The sequence below is a fragment of the Physeter macrocephalus genome, chromosome 7, assembly GCF_002837175.3.
Source record: "Physeter macrocephalus isolate SW-GA chromosome 7, ASM283717v5, whole genome shotgun sequence".
NCBI lineage: Eukaryota > Metazoa > Chordata > Mammalia > Artiodactyla > Physeteridae > Physeter > Physeter macrocephalus.
Genome location: NC_041220.1, coordinates 117,819,619 through 117,841,424, shown reverse-complemented (window position 1 = coordinate 117,841,424; position 21,806 = coordinate 117,819,619). Strand labels below are relative to the sequence as shown.

General features: G+C 36.6%; 1 protein-coding gene across 30 annotated transcripts in view; it reads right to left on the bottom strand.

Moving 5' to 3' along the window:
- ANK2 (ankyrin 2) overlaps positions 1–21,806 on the bottom strand; it is a 689,964-nt gene that overhangs the window by 137,611 nt on the left and 530,547 nt on the right. For 20 of the 30 annotated variants that reach the window (XM_055086193.1, XM_055086182.1, XM_055086196.1 and 17 more), the window contains exons 5-9: positions 15,445–15,543; positions 11,203–11,388; positions 10,732–10,755; positions 7,408–7,506; positions 5,985–6,083 (exon numbers count right to left, since the gene is read on the bottom strand). In XM_055086193.1, coding sequence (XP_054942168.1) covers positions 5,985–6,083; positions 7,408–7,506; positions 10,732–10,755; positions 11,203–11,388; positions 15,445–15,543 — 507 coding nt within the window. The remainder of the gene's footprint in view (positions 1–5,984; positions 6,084–7,407; positions 7,507–10,731; positions 10,756–11,202; positions 11,389–15,444; positions 15,544–21,806) is intronic. The other 10 variants (XM_055086178.1, XM_055086180.1, XM_055086183.1 and 7 more) reach the window with 1 other exon arrangement.

The window sequence follows — 21,806 nt, the reverse complement described above, 5'->3', positions numbered from 1 at the left end:
TCTTTTGGGTTTTATTTCTCTTAAGAGCAATCTCCAAATACCCTCTGTCTTTTGGGTTTTATTTCTCTTATTCATGGCCAAAAAGCAGAATAGCTAGAAAATATGAGGCAAAATATAAGAACAATGGGCAAGAAGTGAAACAGAAAATAAAATCATGACTACATAAATTAACTGGTGATTTCAGACTTAAAGGATTACCTCAAGGAAAGAGGTTGAGAAGGTAGGTAGTGGTCTAGAAAATGAGGGATGATGAGCAGTTAAGAGGACTTTAGAAGCTTCTGATTTATCCAGAACTCTAATGGACCATATCTCTGGGTTATGCTTTCCTCCTAATAAATATAATTCACCTGGATTACAACACTCTTCCTGATCCAACATTCTGGGATTTCTAAGCTAGCTGTCTTCCATTTGCCCTTCCAGATCCATGCTCTTCCGTTCTCCACTGTTTCTTGTCAGCTGGTCTGATCTCTCTCAGTTGTATCAGTGGGCTACCCTGCCCTCTGGCTTCTGGCTGGGGCTGGCCAATGGGCTATGCAGCAAGACAAGGAAGCAACTCCCTGAAGGATCTACTAGATCTGGCTGTGACTCTTTGCCCAAGGTTACGCTCCTGCCAAAGCAGCCTTCTCCATACAATTTTCTCCTTTGAAAGGATGGTAACCTCTTCTACTTCTCACCTTTCAGGTCTAGGGTTGGTAATGAGCCCTGCTGTTAACTAGCCCCAAGGATACCCCACTATCCCTTCTGCCTCCCCTTCAGTCCAGCCACAATGGTATCAATAAGCCCTTTAATAATCTCTATTCAAATGATCAAATTTGAGTGTGTCATCTGTTTTTGTCTAGCACCTTGATGATAATTATTCCTTGCTTTGTTAAACCTATTTAGCCAGTATTGAGATACTAAATAACCAAAACAGACCTTGCAGTTTTGGTTACCTGGGAATTAGCATGAAAAGACTGTCTTTTGAGAAAAAAAGTATGTAACTACTGTAGTTGGATGCCAAGTTATTTTAAAGTTTGCCAAAAGGAGCTTAAAAGACAAACTGTGTGGGCAAAGTGATTAAAATGATGATGCTTTTGTATCTTGTCCTCAGTACCCTATGGTGGAAACACAGAGCATTGGTTGCTATATAAGTGAAATAGCAGTTAGATACAGCTTGATTTCTCAAACATATTCTTGGTGGGAGCTTCACTGAGATCTAGAGTTTGAGAAATCCAACACAGAGAATGAAGGCATGATGTGCACGGTCCAGCAGCGGGGAGGCCCTGGAATCACAGAGCTCTGGGTGTGAGTCTCAGAGCAGCTCATAATGGGTGAAGCTCTCTGAGGCTCAGCTTCACGATATGTCAAATGAGGATGCTTTTTCTTACCCTGTTTAATTTACAGCCTTGTTTGAAAAAAGAGGGGATGCTGCCTTACATCATTTTTACAAAGGTAGGGTATTGTTTTCTATGGATAACATAAAGTATTCATTGTGTAATCATGTTGAAACCTCTAAAATGCTCTCAGAACAACAATAGGAAAATATGGAGAATACTTAATAAACCCGCAAGAACATCAAGTTACAATAAGGATTAAATAATTGGGTCTAAATCTTACAGTTTAGTGATGGAGTTTATCTGCTCTTATAAAGGATATGTGAATTATATCAAATTCAAGTTGCCCAACATGCTCAATCTGGGTAGATTTTGGATATTTTCTACAAAGTGTAGTGTCTCATTATTGTCCCCCATAAAATCTTTATCAAAAGGTTTTGTATTCAAGAACTTTTTAACTTACTCTTTTTTTTTTTTTTTTTTTTGCGGTACGCGGGCCTCTCACTGTTGTGGCCTCTCCCGTTGCGGAGCGCAGGCTCTGGACGCACAGGTCCAGCGGCCACGGCTCACGGGCCCAGCCGCTCCGCGGCATGTGGGATCTTCCCGGACCGGGGCACGAACCCGTGTCCCCTGCATCGGCAGGCGGACTCTCAACCACTGCGCCACCAGGGAAGCCCTAACTTACTCTTTTAATTTAGTTTTTACTCTTAGAGACTATGATCTGTTCATTATCTTTTTTTTTTCTTTTTTTAAATTCTTAAGACTGTGCTTGAAGTTTACATTTTCCTCCCCTCCAGAGTCCCCTTCCCTGTGTTCTCTCTTTTTCTTCACTGGAATCAGTTCAAATCACATGGTGATGTCAGTAATTCTTAAAGGGACACCATTCATCTAGCTGGTAACGCACAGCATTAGCTTCTTATGACCATTTCTCTCCTTATCTTTTCGTCTCTTCCCTCTCAGCTTAGATTATTCTTCCAGCAATGTATCCTGAATTCTGTGTACTAATATAGGCTCTGCTAATTACTAAGTTGTGTGTCCTAGGTTAAGTTATATAACTCCTCTGGAGCTCATTTTTCCCCTTAGGAGTCTCATTTCTCAAATGGAGACCTCCATACTTTCTCAACAAGAAAATAATAATACTTTGTAAGTTGTTAGGAAGATGAATTAAGATGATATTTGTATAGTACTTAGCAGGGTGCCCAGAACATTATGTGCAAATGACAATTGGTAGCCACTATTGTTATTATTTTAATTATTACGCCTAAAAACAAGTAGCAAGGGTGATCCCTTTTTCTGATGTATTGTTTTTCATTCATCATCCTTTAATGTTTTTTGTATACTTTTATTGTTTGCATTGAAATATGTATTTCAATATTTTAGCCATAATCCTTATAGGAAGTATTTCCACATTTAAATAAAAAATAAGTTTAAAAATAAAAATGAATAATGCCTTTAATAAAACTTGCATTAATAATATCATTTTAGCTATAACGTTTCTGTTTTAACATTAAAATGAGGTTTTTCAGATACCAGAAAACCAGGGCTCTGGTGAAAATGTCTCAGAGTTTCACGCTAGATTCTAGTCAATGATGAGAATGCCAATGAGATGCAAAATGTGTCAGAGATTGACACAGTGCTGGTGAAAGTGGTGGAGAAACTACAGGTATGATTTTTTAAAATTACCCCAAAGCCTTTATATATCTTGCTCTTCTCCTAATAATGAAAACATTATAAGTGAGAAAATAATAAGACCAAGGGAAAATTTTTGATGGAACATACTAAATTCAGAATGTTTATGACTAATTTGACTGCTAGGGGAAATTGAGACCTCTGTGAAAAAAATGAAACAATAATATTAATATTATTTTAAATTCCATATAAAGATACACTACTGTGTTACCTAAAAAGATAGTCAAAAACAAGTATAACATTTTTTAATTTAAAAAGATATTTTTAAAGGACAAAAGAAAAAGCAAACCATATTCCCTTAGTAATCAAATATTATAGTTCCAGAATTGGCCTCCTGATTCTAGACTACAGCACTGCATTTCAGTATTTACCTCCTACTTGATTTTACTTTTGGTGAGAAGGATACAGGTCTGATAGTTATAGCCAAAACTGAAAGAACCTAACTGTTTTGAAAATCCTACTCCTTAGAGATGAGGAAGTATTTTCACTTACAGGGAAAAGCTCAGCACCACCTTCATTATTGTGAATCCTTACGGTGCACTGGAACCAGTTTGCACACACTAGTGAGACTCAATTTTTTGCACATCTTTTCCCAATTCTGCATTCAGTGATACCATATTGGTAGCTCCAATTGGCCATGGTGAAAGTATGGAAGTATTTACACCATGGAAATCATCAAAGGCAAAGGTTACAAATCCGAGCTTTTTATTTTATGTTTTTGAAGAACTGATTATTAAACTTTTACCAGTACACTGCTAACCTAATCCCTTGGGTACTGTTGATTTGGATCTCAGACTAAAGGGATATAGTCTGTCTTGTTAACTGCTGTTATCTCTAGGGTTCACAGCACTAAGTCAGAAATCAATAATTATTTGTTTAAGGAAGGAATGAACAGAATGTCTGTACAATGTATAATTAGAAAATCCATTTTCACTTTATAAATTCTTGAATGAAATTCCATTTATTTGCTATATCTAAAGGCTACACTGGATGAAATACAGTCCAAATATTCCCTTCAAGAATAATAAACCAAGGCTTACATTTCATTGTTAACTTGCTCAAGGACAATTAGTTAGTGGCAGAACTAGCATAAGAATCCATTTCTCTCCATTTCTTAGTACTCTTTTATGAAAAAACAATGCCTATTTGGAGTTAGAGTTTTAAATTGTACGTGCAAATGTATGTAGGGAATGCAAATTAGAGCATCTTTTAAAGAAAAAAGCAAATATTGTGATGATCAATAAAAACAAAATCAATTGCCTCAATAATGAATGAATCCTCCAGAAAAGCCTTAATAAGAGCAATGTGCATCCTTAAGACATTGACCAAGATAAAAGTTTTTTGCATTTACAAAGTGCTGTCTTTCCGTTGGTACTCTCAGTTATTAGAGAGTCTCAAGAGAAACAGAAAGGTAAGTGTAAAGGGACTCATTCTGTTAGAAATGTACTTAAAGGAGGAGGTACAGAAACTCTTTCCTTTAAATATAGAGAACAAGTAAGCAAAGCATGCAGCATTACATGTAATTCTTCCAAATTCTGCACACCTACAGCATAGCAAGGGAAAAGGCACGCCATCAAAGCAAAAGGTAAAAACCATATAAAACTCTGATGCAAAGACAATGGACACCACAACAAAGATCTTGATAGACAAAGCAAACCACTGCAGAACTCCCACATGATAATATGACACAAGTGCTCTGGACCAAATGTCTTAGAGAAATGAGATTAAGAAAGCAACATTTCCTGAAGTCATTAAAACCCAAAATGTATAGTCTGGGACTGGTGTAATTTCTAGAAGCTCAAAGATGACAAGGTTTATTAAACAAAATATTTGTTAGCCTCAAGATTTGCAAGGGAATTAAATTAGATCCTTATTCCTTGGACTATGACAATGCAAAGTCCCAGAATTAAACAAAGTGAAGATAAAATATCACAAGGGACATATTCTATCTACTAACTTCCATAGACTTCTTCCACCATATATTTCAAAATTTTATATAATAGGAATGTTTAAAGTTTTACTTAAGTCTATGATTAATCAAGTCTACTCCAGAGAATTAATATTAAAGTACAATACTAGTTTAGTTTAATGTTTAAGCAAGTAATTGTGCATAATTTCCCTTACATAATAAAAAATTATGAGTAGCTAAGTAATTTACTTAACACCACTTAAAAAATACCTACGAGTTGATTCTCATACGACCCTATGAGGTAGGTAGTATTATAGCCTAAGCTCAGAGAAGGCAAGTAAATTGCCAATGTCATTCAGCTTGTAAGCAGTAGAAGCAGGATTTGAAATTAGGTTATCTGCATTCAAAGTCTGCACTTTCAACAGGTGTACTGTCCTGCCTACCTTATTATTTATTTGTTGGGAGTGCATAAAAACTCAGAATTATATTTAACTCAACAAGTTTGAAATGAATGAAGGGCACTGCCTCTTAGCGAGTTGACATGAGTAAAAGTGCAACATAATAACTGTATGCCTTTTTTTCCGTAAGTATAATAGGAGATATCCTGCTCAGATCCCTATAGCAGAACCACTTAAGAAAAATGATTTAGGAGCTGAAAAGTTCGAAGCAAAAGATTTTCAACATGTATTAAAATATTTTACATAAAAACCACACTCTCATAGCTTAATGTATGCAAATGAGTTTGGGTTCTTGATATTTACAGCTAGCCAAATCAGAGATGAGTAAGTTCAATCTTTGATCTTTGTTCCATGAAAATCAATAAGTAAGGACTTGAAAAACTGTCTCATTGAGGAGCTAGCATTCTGTTTCTCCAGGCACTTATGAGCAAATATTAATTCCACTTTACATATGATGTGCAACCTTTAAATGCTGTATGAGGTTTAAATAGAATCCAAGAAAGCAATTTCCTTGAAAACACATTGCCTGTGTTTAGGGACTGGTATTTTAAAGTGTCTGCTAAAAGAATACAAAAAATAATAATGGTAGGAAATTGAAAGAACAGAGACACTCACCCTAGTTTTGGCATCGATCTGACCACCACGATCCAGTAAGAGCTTCACCATGTTTGTGTTTCCCCTTTTGGAAGCCACATGCAGAGGAGTGATTCCATTCTACACCGTGGAAAGACCAAACAAGAGCATGTTGGGTATGACAGGGCATTATGGTGATGGCTTTGTATTAGCATAATTTTATCTGAGGTTTCTACGGTTTCAATGCTTTTGATTTTTAAGGAACAAAAAAGCACACAAACCACAAAGCACTGTAGAGAATGATATATGGAATGAAACTGCATAATCAAGTTAGTCAATAACTACAACATATGTACTGAATGTACACATCACAGTCAAGAGACAAAGGTAGCACTTTGGCATAATATTCAATAGAAACAAAATTTCAGATCCTACCTAGATAGGGTCCTAGGCTAAAGTCTATCTTTCTTATTATAACACTTAGGTACTTAAAGATTCTGGGATCCTAAAGTTTACTATGCTTAAAAATAGAGAACACATATACATATCAATACCCAATGGAAAAATGATTCTTAAAAACACCTTCTTCAGAATAACTCAGTATGAAAAACTTGAAAATAACTCAATGTAGTTTCAGAGAAGAAGACTTCTAAGGACAAAAATACTATATACATGAATTATATGTATTTCTTTTCTTGGCTATCATATACCATCATTAGGTCAAGGATGTGTACCTGATTTTTTGGTATGTTATGATTTTGCAAATATTCAAGTACTGTGTTTACTGATTCTTATTAAGTACACTGAGTTTTATAATTGTCATGTAAGTGAATTCTTTCCAGTGAAAGCATACCATTAAAACTATAACACAACATAATGTCTTTTTACTATTTCAGTAAGACTCCTCATATGAGCAAATTCTCAATTTATTAAAAAAAAAATCCCCGTCAAATTGTATGCCCTATAGTCACTGTTAGGACATAGTATAAATGTAGTTATACATTTTATACTTAATGTTTTAACAGTTTAATTTTTTATCGACTTGAAGCTGCTTGTTCATGATTCGTGATGTGACCTTTAAATGTAACTGCTCATACTGATGTCAGAATCAACATCTTCCTTATTGCAAAAGATTTGCGTGCATGTGAACTGACACACTATTTTGCACGTGTTGGGTTGTGACGACTTCCTGTGATTTGCAGGGAAAAAAATGGAAAATCTAATATCTCCAGCACAGATAAATCCAGGTAAGGAAAAGGAAGTAAAATCTTTATCATTGCTAAAGTTTGCTTTAGTAAAATGCCAAATTCTCTGGTGGTCCAGTGATTAGGACTCCACGCTTTCACTGCCAAGGGCCCGGGTTCAATCCTTGGTCAGGGAACTAAGATACCGCAAGCTGTGCCGCATGGCCAAATAAAATAACATAACATAACATAAAATAAAAAGAGACTATTTTAATCCATACCCTGGCTGTGAAGTCCACAGCAGCTCCCCGGTTTAGAAGAAGAGTTGCCACATTGACGTTTCCATAGTGGGCAGCGATGTGCAAAGGGGTGAAACCACTCTGTGGAAAGCAGAGAAAATGACAGTCAGTAAGGCATTTCACCTCTGTATGTTGCAGTCACTGGATTAGAGAAGAAAATCACATCTACCTAATACGTGAACAGCGCAATTCAGATCATAAATGCTTTAAAAAGACTTTTTAAGTTTCAGTGCTATTATTTAAATTTAGTGGTAAATAAGTCAACATGTAAACAGGTAAATAAATATCCTACATTTCTTGGCAACATTATTTCCAACTACATTAACAATTTATCTATTTATGAGATTTGTTATCTGTATGAAACCATGTTTCTTGAGTTGATTTAGCTTTAGAACAAAATGATATGATTAAACAGCATATTTTTTCAGCCATAGAATTAATATAATTATGAATAAAAAATATTTTCTCCAGAGAAAATCTCAAAACTTCTATTTTTTTCATTTGTTTGTGTTTTGGTTTGGGTGTTTTTTAAAATGAAAAACAGCATTGTTTGATATTGTATCTTTGGAACTATGAAAATATTGTGAGAAATTCTTACAGAACATATACAATTCATCTTACATCATTTATGCTGTCCTGACATTTCTATCCTCTTTAACAACTATGTTTAGTCAGACTATATTGTTATAATAAAAAAAAGTTAAAAAAAATTAAACAATATACTTGGAATTAATATGAATATAAAATAAAGAAAAAAATTAGTGGAAGCCAATTTTGAATGTTAATTAAACCAAACTTTATCAATAAAATAAGATTGATATAGAATAAAATAAGCAAGTTGAATCAATTACATGAGCATTAGAGAACAGTTTACTATCAGAATGTTTTAAAAATGAGTCTGAAAATCTTAAATGGAAGAAAAGCATATTTCCTTTCTTTTTTTTTTCTAATAATTTAGTTAGAAATCTGCCATTTTCACAGTAGATGCATATTAATTCTTTTCTTATTAAAGTATGAAAAGAGGCATTATTCTTGCTCTCTATAATATTCATTGCTTAATAAAAGATTATAGGAAAAATATAGACTGTTCCTGTAAAACTGTATATCAAATCCTGCAGTTTTGAGGATATTTTGCATTGTTCTCTTTTATTTGAAATGAACTTTGATGTATATAATACTGTTTCTAAGAAACATTATCTAAATCACAACCTTTATTTTTCTATTCACTTGATATATAGATTTTGGTGACTTTATTTTTAAAATGGCCTAAATAAGCATTCAGATACCTTAGGTAATAGAAATTCTTCTGTGCTATCAGCCAAATTAGCTGCAAATAATTTCTGACTGTACCAAATCAAGACACAAAATAAGAATAGTAACTATCAATCCAAATCCTACTCTTGTGGTCATGATTTTTTTTTTTTTTTGCAGTACGCGGGCCTCTCACTGTTGTGGCCTCTCCCGTTGCGGAGCACAGGCTCCGGACGCACAGGCTCAGCGGCCATGGCTCACGGGCCCAGCCACTCCGCGGCATGTGGGATCTTCCCGGACCGGGGCACGAACCCGTGCTCCCTGCGTCGGCAAGCGGACTCTCAACCACTGCGCCACCAGGGAAGCCCGTGGTCATGATATTTTTATTTTGTGTCTACATGATGGCAAATATTAATGTCAATATAGAAGAAAAAATCAGTCTACAACCTGGCTATTATTTTATAAAATGTCAAGCTTTAGTATTTTAGGAAATAACTGACTAGATGTTTTTCATTTTTATCTTGATATTTCCTGTCACCCAGTTATATCCTGAATATACATCTTTTATTCAAGTTACAATTTAATTTCAGAAAAACATCGTGACTGGTGATGAATCATTTTCAAATTATTCAAGTATAATAATATTATTTTTCCTATTCGCAGAAATAAACTAATTTATCTCTGACACAGCCTCATTGAAAATCCATGATGATGCCTCAGGCTGTGACTCTTGGATCAACATGAGGCTGGTATAAGCCCCTCAGAGGAACTTCTCCCTAAGTAACATGGAGGTGGAAGGCTCAGGTCACCTTCCTGCAGGACTACTGATGGAGGGGTTTTCCCTCTTTGTTATTCTATTGTCCCCGAAGAAATATTTCTAACTCAGTCTGTATCTACTCAAATTGCTGCTTTCAGCATAATGATTAGAGCCAATACTGCTTTAAAAAATGTAAACGATTACCAAAAATCACCTACAAAAGAAAGGTATTAAAATCAGTAATTAAGATATATCAACTTGTATATATCAATTTCCAGTCTTGAGCAATTTCACCAAGCAGTGGGCTTTTTAAAGAAAATCTCTGACCTAAGTTCCACACACAGATATGGAACAGAAGAAATGATATGAATAATTCAAGTATATTCACATCTCAATGGGTAAATTTGTCAATAAACAAGATATTAGGTTTAGAAATACACTACTCTCTGTAAATATTAAGTGTGAATGCTCAAAACCCCCATAGGCCCACAACCCAGTGATCATATGAGATGTTAGTCTAAAGAATTCCCTCAGCAAAGTGAAAATCAACCTACATAAGCAGTTGCTTGCCTTTGAAGGTTAATTTTTATAGTATAGGTTAATTTTTATAATATACTTTCAACAATGTTTGTGTTAGTGCCTCTTATACCACACCCCCCCACACACACACCCCCCCACCACACACACACACTCTCAGAGGCTTCTGAACCAAATACTCTTGTTGATTTTGTTAATCAATGGGACTTATTTAGGTATGTGGAAAATAGATGATTTCATGACAACTATTGTAAGAGCAAGATAAAAGTAAATGCTTTGCTCATGATAGGCTCAATATCGTTACTGATTATATACGGTGTGGTAAAAATAAAGAGACAGAATAGAAGGGCAACTACAATTAGGTAAGAGGATGAAACAGTGGCAGAGAAACCTCCTTAAATTACACTTCACTAAATTCTAAATGGAGAATTCTCATTAGGAAAGGAGGTCACATCTCTTATTGTCCAAAAGTGAATAATAAAGCTCACTTAGTAAAAATATATATTACGGAAGAGTCTTGTTTCATGCTCTACTCTAATAAGTTATTTAAAGTTTCACTGATTAAATAATGCTTCAAATACATGCTATATTAAAATTTTTGAATTATCCACTTGCCTTAATTATGGGCAAAGTTTCCAAATTAATTAATTTCCTAATAATGAAAATTCCAATCATTAGTATAAATTAGTGAGCATTTATTCTAATTGAACAAAAAATAAAATAAAAACAAGGTATATTTTGATATAACTGCAATACTGTACCTCGGTTGTCCTATTCACCATCATCTGAAGCAGTGGTGTGGGAAAAAGAGGGAAGATATTACACAGTGCAAAATTAAGGAAACAATCAATCTGTTCTCTGCAATTGAATATACCGTTCCAGTATGCCAAAATGCATTCTACTGAAAAAAGACAACTATAACATTATACAATTATATCTTTCTAATTCTGGTTCTATTATTCTTTTACCACAAATAGAAATAGAATGAATAAGCAGATTTCTAAAAAGCTGAACCTCACCTTTTAAAGAAAATTATCTTGAGGTTTTTTTCTGTTTTCTTACTGTACTCATGAGACAGTCCCCTTTTTTTCTGAAATACCTCTGAAAGTAAATTATCTCTTTTGATGACCAGAAGTAATTTTGCATTATCACCATGGCCTACTTCTTTGTCATCTCCCAGGAGGAATCTGGTGGCCGAAGAGTGCCCTTCCACAAATGTATGCAGCTTTTACCTTGGATTGTACGTCAGCGTTGTGATCGTTCTGAAGCAGGAGTGCAGCAGATTTGGTGTCATCTTTCCTAGCTGCAATATGTAGAGCTGGCAGCCTCACTTTCCCTTTGGTGTCATTCTCCAAGAGGATGGCCACTGCCTGGTTGTGTCCTTGCTGGAGTGCCACCGCTAGGGGCGTAAAGCCATCCTGGTAAAACAGAAGAAAAAATCTTCCATCAACTTTTGGAAGCCTGGGATTCAACTCCAAGGAATAGTGCATCTAATTTTCAAATGAATGATTAAGATTGACAAGAAAAATGAAAGGATTAATTATTGCTATGAAGATTAAAGCAAATTATCATCATTTGTTGTACTATACACTGGCTTCATCAGATTTTTTTACATCAGATTTTTTTAAATACCCATTCTATTTATTTTTTAAAACATCTGCATTTCCTAACAAAGCATAATGCACACAGAATGTATTCAAATGTGTTTTGAATGTGAAAATAAAAATTAGAACCAACCCTAAGTAATGCCTGCTTATGGAAAGGAAAATGTGGGAAGGGTAGAAATAATGGAGAACAAGTCTGACTGAGAATCAAAGATATGGTAGCCAAGACAGGGAAATAAATTACATGATTAACTATGCAAGTTGCTAAATATCTCACAACAACTGTTAATGGAATGGTCTGTTACCAGTTAATTTGGGAAGTTTAGGACATAATATGATCTAAAATTCTTTGGCAAATAAGGCTAATTCATTAAGTTTGCACTTAGCTGAACTGTATATTATTTAAATCATTTAGATATAAAATTGTGCTAAGTAATGTAAAGAAAATCAGTCTTTCAATTTGAAACTTAACAAACAATTTAAAGAATAACAAAGATCATCAAAGTTAGAGGAACCTTAGAGGTAGATGGATAACCACATTAGAAAAATTAGAAGCTATGTTTTCTCTCTCGAAACAAGTATTCAGCAATGGAAAGGTGATGAATAAGTAGAAAAAATATACGTATATATTCTAGGCTCGGTTAATGTGAAAACCTCCTTTAATTCACAAAATCTTGAAAATAAGTCTCAGAGTTAAATGTTTCCATTCACAGAAGAGATGAGGGCAATTGGATATGGTACATCTATTGAATATATTCCAGAGACAATGGCAATTTATCAGCATCTAACTACTCCATTTGTTTTCAACAGTATATTTTAAAAAATTAACTGTAGACTTCGGAGGGAAAATCATTTCCCTCAAATGCATCATATCGTATATGCACTACCACAGTAAAAGTTGAATTTTTAAAATTAGAATTGAATTTTAAATAAATACATTACTTAATGGAATGGAAGAGTAAAGCATGTAGTGTTGTAAGATGAAAGAGAGTAGCTTAAATTTAGAACTCTGTTTGGCACAAATTAAGCCCTGTGTGAAGAGGGAAAGAACAGGCTCATTATCACGCACACATTTAATTTGATTCCCCCCTGCAGCGCTGGGATAGTTAATATTAAAAGAATGTGAACTTTATTTTTTCTTAGAGACAAGGCATTTGCTGACAGCACAGAACCTAATTAAAAAGTTTTTAGCCTTCAATTTTGGTAACATTCAGGAAGAAGGAAGAAAGCAGAGAATTATAAAAATGGTACTGGACAGACAGAGAACTCCTTTCAGAGAATTTAACTTTGGACCTCCACCACATGGATTTCGTTCTAATCTACACTTCATGGGAGAAGGGTAAAGATTTGAAATGATTTTTTGAAGTACCTTCACTAACTCTATGAAAAGGAAACCTATATTAAAAATCTGTAGCTTAATTTTTCATCATTTATTTACCAATGCTAATTGCTATAATTATGGGAAATTTCAACACTTTAAATATTTCTTTTCAAACATGAGTTTCATTGCCATACTGAATGATCTCATAATTATCTGATTTTTAAAGTGGTCACAATGTCTTGATTGGTAACTAAGTTTTGCAAATTAGGGCTACTAATGGGTTCAGGGTAAGTGTCTTCTTTAGGTATATTCATACATGTACACACAACCGTAGAAGGTATTTAGCAATATAGCCTAAAAGATCAAATAGTAATCAACCATATAGCCCTATGAAGATGTTATTCATTCACTGAATGATAGACTAAAAGGGAACATGCAAAGATTTTTCCATTAGCGTATTTCCTGATAACCATTCGGGCCAGTGGTACGGAATTAATCAACTAAGTTTATACATATCCAGTCAGGGAAAATTAATTTTACTTATTTAAATGATTAAAAAACAAAACAAGGGCTTCCCTGGTGGCGCAGTGGTTGCGCGTCCGCCTGCCGATGCAGGGGAACCGGGTTCGCGCCCCGGTCTGGGAGGATCCCACATGCCGCGGAGCGGCTGGGCCCGTGAGCCATGGCCGCTGGGCCTGCGCGTCCGGAGCCTGTGCTCCGCAATGGGAGAGGCCACAACAGAGGAAGGCCCGCATACCACAAAAACAAACAAACAAACAAAAAAAAAAACAAATATGTTTGTTTAGAAGCATATATGTATCTAAACTAGGATTCAAAACCTCATGTGATTTACTTGCAACAGTCATATTTCTTTGTGGAAATAAGAGACAGTTTTAATTCTCTGAGAATCAGAGTGTAACATGGACTCTACTGATGCAACATACATAAAAGGGTATCTCTGGAAGCAGAGTGAGATGCTACAGAGGTCCAGACTGGAGGAGTCTTGAGAAAGCTGACAATACTGTCAGGCTGCATTTCCCTAAATCATACACTAGAAAAGTCTATTTGGTGAGTAGAACTCTGTAGTGTAAAGGTTTCTCTAGGTAAATGATTCTGCTTTCAAGGAAATAAAGTAAAACAAATGCATATTTCCATAGTTCGGTACATTTCTCAGAGGTCCTAATGCAGAGATATAGTCTCGTACTGTTACTCAAGCTTTGCCTGAGGATATTCACACTGACAGAATTAGTGTCTCAGAAAGTCATAAAATCATAATCATAAAAATCACACTGTACTCATGTGGTAAGAGTGTAAAATCTGTGTGTGCTGAGTAGAGAACGTGAAATCGTTTCATACTAGGCAGTAGTGTTTTCCAGTCATAAACAGGAAATGTGGTCCCATTAATAGTGATGTCTTGGGATTGTTTTTAACTGAGAGTAAGCTGTCAGAAAGTTATTGCCAGGCTCCATAAAAAGTTTTCTCTCAAAGGGCCTGGACATGAATTTAATAGATTATAAATGACCTCTCCCCACAGTGCAGGGTAGAAGGGATTTCATGTTTATTTCACCTAAAGACTTAATTGTCCAGAAAGGAGGCTATATTAGACATTAAAAGTTATCAAGATAGTTTCTGGGTGACAGCCATCTATCTACCAGTTATCTTTCACTCCAGGGCAGGAGTTTTAAAATTTTATCAGTGGAGCCACATAACGTGAAATAGGAAAACTAAAGCCTGGTTGCTTTTGAGTGAGGAGAGGCATGTCCCAATGGAGCTCTCTTCCCCTCCTCTCCTGTGTCACCTACTCCCAACCTTCTAGTGGCCCCTGAGGCATTTTCTTCAAGCTCTAATGCATCCTAAGCATCACTTAAAAATCACTGTTCCAAACAATCACTGAACTCCCTCCTTAATCTGTTCAGGCAAAAATGAGAAGGAAAATACAAAGCAGGTTTGGTTTATTGGAGAACACACACAGGAAAAGGAAAGTGATGTTCTAAGTTGGCCCATTCCAACTCCTTTTCATGTCTAGATGGCCTGAATGTTTTGAGACTGGATTGATTTTGAACATTCTATTCAGTTGTTGCCATAATCACAGTCACAAAACCACATGTCATAATTTGTACTTCATAAAATATGAACAGCTTTCTGATGACATATTCTTCATGAAATTGTGTGAACATAAATAACTGAATTATTGCTAATCATTAAAAAACTTTCTTTTAAGGAATTGTATTAGATCCTAACAAAGATAAAACATTGATGAAAAGAGATGGATAAAATTTACTATAAATTGATTTTAGAATAGTATAAAGCTCCCCAAAGCTAGAGAATGGCAAATTGATGGAAGCATGATTTCATGTAAGAATAAATTGACATGAATCCCAAATCAAGGCATAAACTCATTGAACTGTGTGCACTGGGTCATTCGTTCATGGCCACCATTGTAGATTACAATAGTAACATGAACACTCGTAGGATAAAGGTAATGGAGACCCTTTGCATCCGGAAACAAAGAACATGGACATTAAGAGCAAAGAATTCAAGTGTCTTACCTCAGTAGCAGTGCTCTGATTAGCTCCATTTTCCAGCAAATATTTTACAACATCAATGTGGTTCTCTTGGGCAGCCATGTATAAAGGAGTGAAGCCATTCTGAGGACAAACAGTGAAAAAGGTATCTTCAATCATTTGTAAAGTTTAAGCCAGGGAAGAATACAAGACAAAGAAAGGGAGAATATTGTGAAGCAAAACTGTGAAATGGTGAAACATATAGCATACCTTCACACTGAAGAAGTCATACATGCATTTACCATCAGAAAACTAGACAAATCAAAGTTAACCAGTTCCCACCCACAATTTTTGAAAGAATGAGGAGAAAGGGAAGAAATATCCCCCTCATTTCCTGCCTTCATTTCGGCACCAGAGATTCACATTTCTTATCACCCAACACTGTGTTAAAACTAAAGATATTTAGTATCTTAATATCTATATAATTCTATAATATATATCATTCATTATATATAATATCTATATAAAGTAATATTTATGTAGTATCACCTATATTTATCAATTCATAAACTATTTAAACAGATGACGATTATCTTGAATATATACATTTCAACACCCTTAAAAGTATAAATTATTACTCATATCAGAATAGGCTGAGAGACTGCAAAGCTGATTGAAAATTTTAAAAATCTGTATTTCAATGTTCTGCTTGAGGTAGCATGATTTATACTGAACATCTTTACATTACTTTTTAAAAGCCTTTCTAAAATCCTATCATTCATTAATTCTCATATTCATTTATTCAATTATTCACTAAAAATCCAAGCAGTGGTAGCTGGGCCATGACTGGGAAACAATGATAAACAAGACAGACATCTGCCCTCATGGAGTACGTACTACGGTAATATGATAACATTATGTAGTCACGGTTTTTTTTTTTAAAGCACTGAAATTTTGTAACATGAGTTTGAAGCTAAGTATAAACTGGCACATTTTCTTTTCTTTAGATCCTTTGCAATATATAATACTTCATTAAGGTAAAAACCCACAAAACTTTATTTAAAAAAGAAAACTTGTGAAATAATTCATCAACTCTCAAAACACTCTCTTAAAATTATGTCAGAGTCTTAAAGACAGTTGATTACTTTAAAAATTCCACACATTAATGAGAATGAGTAAAAACATAGATGAAACTTCAGGTATTTCCAAAAATTTACAAGGAGAGAAAAATTTTTTTCTTTTTTGAAAAATTCTTTTCTTTTTTGAAAAATTCTTCTGTATACCTTGTATAAGTGTGGAAACATTATTCAAAATGGTCAAGATAGAGCAAAATACAAATACAGAGTATACAAGTAGAACAAGAAAAGTAACTTTAAATTTGATTACAAAAGAAAATTTGTAGGTTTCAAATGATGGAAAATTTAAAACTAAGAAACATTACAAACGGAATGAACTGACAATTTTGTAGGATTCAGGAATAACTTGCTAGCTGGAGAGCATATTTTTTAAAACACAGAAAATAGGTGTAATCTTTGTGTATTTTAAGAACTGAAGAGGTGGCGGAAGGATGGAATTAGAGATTCAAAGGAAGGGAAAGCCAGTGAGGATGGTTAAAAACAATGAGTGGGTGTGGAATGGGGCTCTTTCACAACAAGTAAAAGGCAGGGACGCAAAAAGAACTTAGAACAGAATAAAACAATTTGCTTACATGCTTCCCTCTGACAGAATCTTGTGTGTAGATCAGAAGAAAGGGAAATAGACTGTGGTTACCAGATGAATAGGGGAAAGGAGAGATGTGCCATCCCTAGGCTCTTGTCCTGGGTCCTAAACTTTAGAGAGACCTCTTCTAGCTGAGCAGGGCAAGGGATCCAGAGGGCCAAGGGGGCATGCCCATCCTGATCCTGCAGCTCCCCTGCTTCCAGATCACACACCAGACATGAAACCACCCAGAGTTCCTGCCCACACAGCCCCAAGTGTGGTTCCAGTGCTGGCTCCGATTTCTTCCTTGGGTTCATCCTCCCAAGGGTCCACAGGTAGGCATACCCTACAGGAGGCTGAATTATGCCCCCAAATATGCCCACATCCTAATTTCCGGAACCTGTAAATGTTAACTTAATGGTAAAAGGAACTTTGTAGATGTGATTAAGTTAAAGATCTTGAGATGGGAGATTATCCTGAATTATCCAGGTAGGCTTGATATAATCACAAAAGGTTTTTATAAGAGGGAGGCAGGAGGTCAGAGAGAAGATACCACACTGCTTCTCACTTACAGCCTCAAGTAGGAACCAGAAGTGCCAACACCTTGGTTTTAGCCCTGTAGGACTGCTTTTAGACTTCAGACTTCTAAAATTATACAAGAATAAACTTGTGGGGCTTCCCTGGTGGCGCAGTGGTTGCGCGTCCGCCTGCCGATGCAGAGGAACCGGGTTCGCGCCCCGGTCCGGGAGGATCCCACGTGCCGCGGAGCGGCTGGGCCCGTGAGCCATGGCCGCTGAGCCCGCGCGTCCGGAGCCTGCGCGTCCGGAGCCTGCGCGTCCGGAGCCTGTGCTCCGCAACGGGAGAGGCCACAACAGTGAGAGGCCCGCATACCACAAAAAAAAAAAAAAAAAAAGAATAAACTTGTGTTATCTTAAGCCACTGAATTTGTGATAATTTGTTAACAGCAGCAACAGGAGTCTAATACACACTCTTAGAGTTGTTTGTGAGGGCGGGTGGAAGTTAGGTGATGAACAGAGCTTGAATGTGCAGGCTGGGGTGTGTACACCTTTACACATGATACTCTTGTGGTGTGGATGGAGCAGGGGATGAGGAGAGGAGAGGGGAGGGGCCAGAGTGCAAAATCAGCCCCAATCCTGCATGGAACGAACTCCAAGGTTTCTAAGAAGTCTAAATTTAGACCTATCATATTGCTAGAAAGATATATTTATCAAGGTAGGAGGATAGGAGAAACTTATTTGATAGTTGATTAGCTTGATATATAGCTTTTAGTTTTAAAAATATACTGTAAGTGGACCTCTTTTGCAGTCTTGTCCTGGGCCCTGCAAGCGTTGATGGTGGGCCAGAGTAATAGAGAAAGAAAAGGGAAAATATAAAAAATAGAGAAATATCAAGGCTGACAACATATAGTATCTGGTGGGGAAAGGGCAGTGACAGACAAATGATCAGGCTCTCGGTTAGAGGGCATCATGAATACCATTTGCTCCTTGCGCCACAACCTCAGCATGCAAGGGCTTCCAGCAGAGTGGGATACACGTATAAAGAACGATAAAAATATAAATGATTTATTGAACTTCTGCTCTATGCCATTCACTGTGGGAAATGCTTTGTCTCTACTGCTTCGAATTACCATGACCACATGCTCCGGTTTCCCCAGGACGGTCTAAGTTTATGCATAGTTAGCTTGGAGTAATTATTAATAGTATCTCAGTTTGGATGATAAATTAAATGGTCCAACATCATCTCTAATCCTTAGAATAGTGCTGTAACATTGGTATTATTATCCCCATTTGAAATAAGGCAGCTGAGACTCAAACACTTAGGTAACTTGGCCAAAGTCTCCCAGATAATAAGTGAACTGGAAGTGACAGACAGGAGCCAGTACATGGACAGCCTTCTTGCCCATAAAGGAGTTGGGATTTGATCATGTGGATGTGTGGTTCGCAGCCGGGCTGTGTTATAGAATCTCCTGTGGAAACTTGTAAGAATGCCTAGGGACCACCTTGCCTCTCCTGAATTGTAGTCTCCATATATGAAGCCAAAGTACATGCATTTTTTAAAAAAGCTCAGTTTAAAAAACTGCCCCAAGGACATTGTTTTAGGTGATGCAGAACAACTGAATGGTTTTGGGCAGGGATCACATACGCATTTTAGAAAGTTCACTCTGGTGACCACAGACGCCTTGGTTTGGGATGGCAGGATTCAAGCATGGAGGTAAGGGATTCATCAGCTTTTGCAATATTTGCGATAGTGTATTTAAATGATGAAGGTAGGGCTTCCCTGGTGGCGCAGTGGTTGCGCGTCCGCCTGCCGATGCAGGGGAACCGGGTTCGCGCCCCGGTCTGGGAGGATCCCACATGCCGCGGAGCGGCTGGGCCCGTGAGCCATGGCCGCTGAGCCTGCGCGTCCGGAGCCTGTGCTCCGCAACGGGAGAGGCCACAACAGAGGGAGGCCCGCATACCACAAAAAAAAAAAAAAAAAAATGATGAAGGTAACGTGACCTAAGACAACACCTTGGCTAGAAGGAGGGGGAGCTATTTACTGTTACTAAACGTATGAAGTAAGAAGGCAGTAAAGATTTACTACAGCTCCTAAAGATGTGGGAAATTATCCTTCCTTAACTTACTGATGCTATTTAACAAGAACTAGTCCACCAGCGAATGTGAAGCACACCTCTGGGTAATTGGGAAAGGGCATGGCAGCACTTTAACACCATTGTAAATTTTATAGGAAAGCTTTTATCTTTCCACATAAATAGGTCAGCCACACAGGATTATTGGCTCTTGTGTCCATGTACCCAAGTGCTTTCCAATATATTATGTCTCTACGTTTTTCTAAAATAGTCTGGCTGCAGGTAGGTATGAAAGCATATGCATTTTCTCCTTTTTGGTATAAAAAAGTCAAAGAGATCCGGAGCCCAGGTTGATACTTGAAGGATGCATACAAGTACAGCATTATTTGTTGTTAGGGTAATTCCAGGGTGACCAATAGGTGCCTCTACCAACTGGTTGTTAAATATTTTGAACATTATCCCTCTCCACGGCAAATTATTAATTATTTGCCATTCATTTATAGTTATTCACTAAAACTGTGTTTGGTGACTCTTCACGGCTAGGCATTGTGCTCAGCTTTGGTGATTCAGAGAGGAAAGCTCCCTGTTTATTAGGAGCTCACTGCCCAGGGGCTGAGATGGGCAAGTAACCAAACTACTGTATTACAGTTCAGTGAACACACATATAGTTAGTTTTTATTAAAAAAAAATGTTATGCGTTGGGTATAACGAGAACATAAAAGGACACAGAACTCAACTGGATTAAAAAATTACATCTGAAGGAAACACTGGGAGTGATACTTGGAAGACACTGGGAGTGATTCGGTTTGAGCTAAGATATGAAGACACTGAATTTAGGCACAGAGGCAGGAAAGGTATTTCAAATAGAGGAAAGCCCATGAGAAGAGAAAACCCTGACCAGAGAGGGATCTTTGGAAAATTCACTGTGACTAGCGGGGTGAGGAGGCTGAGACAGGCAAGGATCAGCCCCCATCCGTCACGCTGAGGCACCTGAATTTTATTCTGAACTCCTGGGAGTCACTGAAGGGTTTTAAGCAGGGGTTTGACATGGCCACATTTGCATTTTAAAGAGATTAATTTGCCAGAGAGGGGAGGATGAATTAGAAAATGGCCAGAGAATAGTCTGGAGGAGTAGAAAGAAAGTTTTTGTAATAATTCAGATGAGAAGTGAGGATTAGAAACATTAAAATGGTTTTGAGATTTTGAAATGTCATTTAGTATTCATGTATTTATATTCCACTTAAAGATCAGAAGTGGTTTCAGTCTGCATGAGTTATTAGTTATTGATAACATTTCTCAGATTTATTAAAAAGTTAAAATACTTTTCTTCAAATCCAGAAATTATAACATATTTTAGAGAATTCAAACACTTATAATATTACCAAAAATGTTGTTCCTATTTTCATTAATGATAATATGAACCAGTAATCAGGTTGTAGCCACTGGAGAAAAAAAAAATTTTTTTTTAACATCTTTATTGGAGTATAACTTTTACAATAGTGTGTTAGTTTCTCCTTTACAACAAAGTGAATCAGTAATACATATACATATGTTCCCATATCTCTTCCCTCTTGCGTCTCCCTCCCTCCCACCCTCCCTATCCCACCCCTCTCATGGTCACAAAGCACAGAGGTGATCTCCCTGTGCTATGCGGCAGCCTCCCACTAGCTATCTAATTTACATTTGGTAGTGCATATATGTCCCTGCCACTCTCTCACTTCGTCACAGCTTACCCTTCCCCCTCCCCACGTCCTCAAGTCCATGCTCTAGTAGGTCTGTGTTTTATTCCCGTCCTACCACTAATCTCTTCATGACATTTTTTTTTCTTAGATTCCATATATATGTGTTAGCATACAGTATTTGCTTTTCTCCTTCTGACTTACTTCACGCTGTATGACAGACTCCAGTTCTATCCACCTCATTACAAATAACTCAGTTTCATTTCTTTTTATGGCTGAGTAATATTCCATTGTATATATGTGCCACATCTTCTTTATCCATTCATCTGTTGATGGACACTTAGGTTGCTTCCATGTCCTGGCTATCGTAAATAGAGCTGCAATGAACATTTTGGTACATGACTCTTTTTGAATTATGGTTTTCTCAGGGTATATGCCCA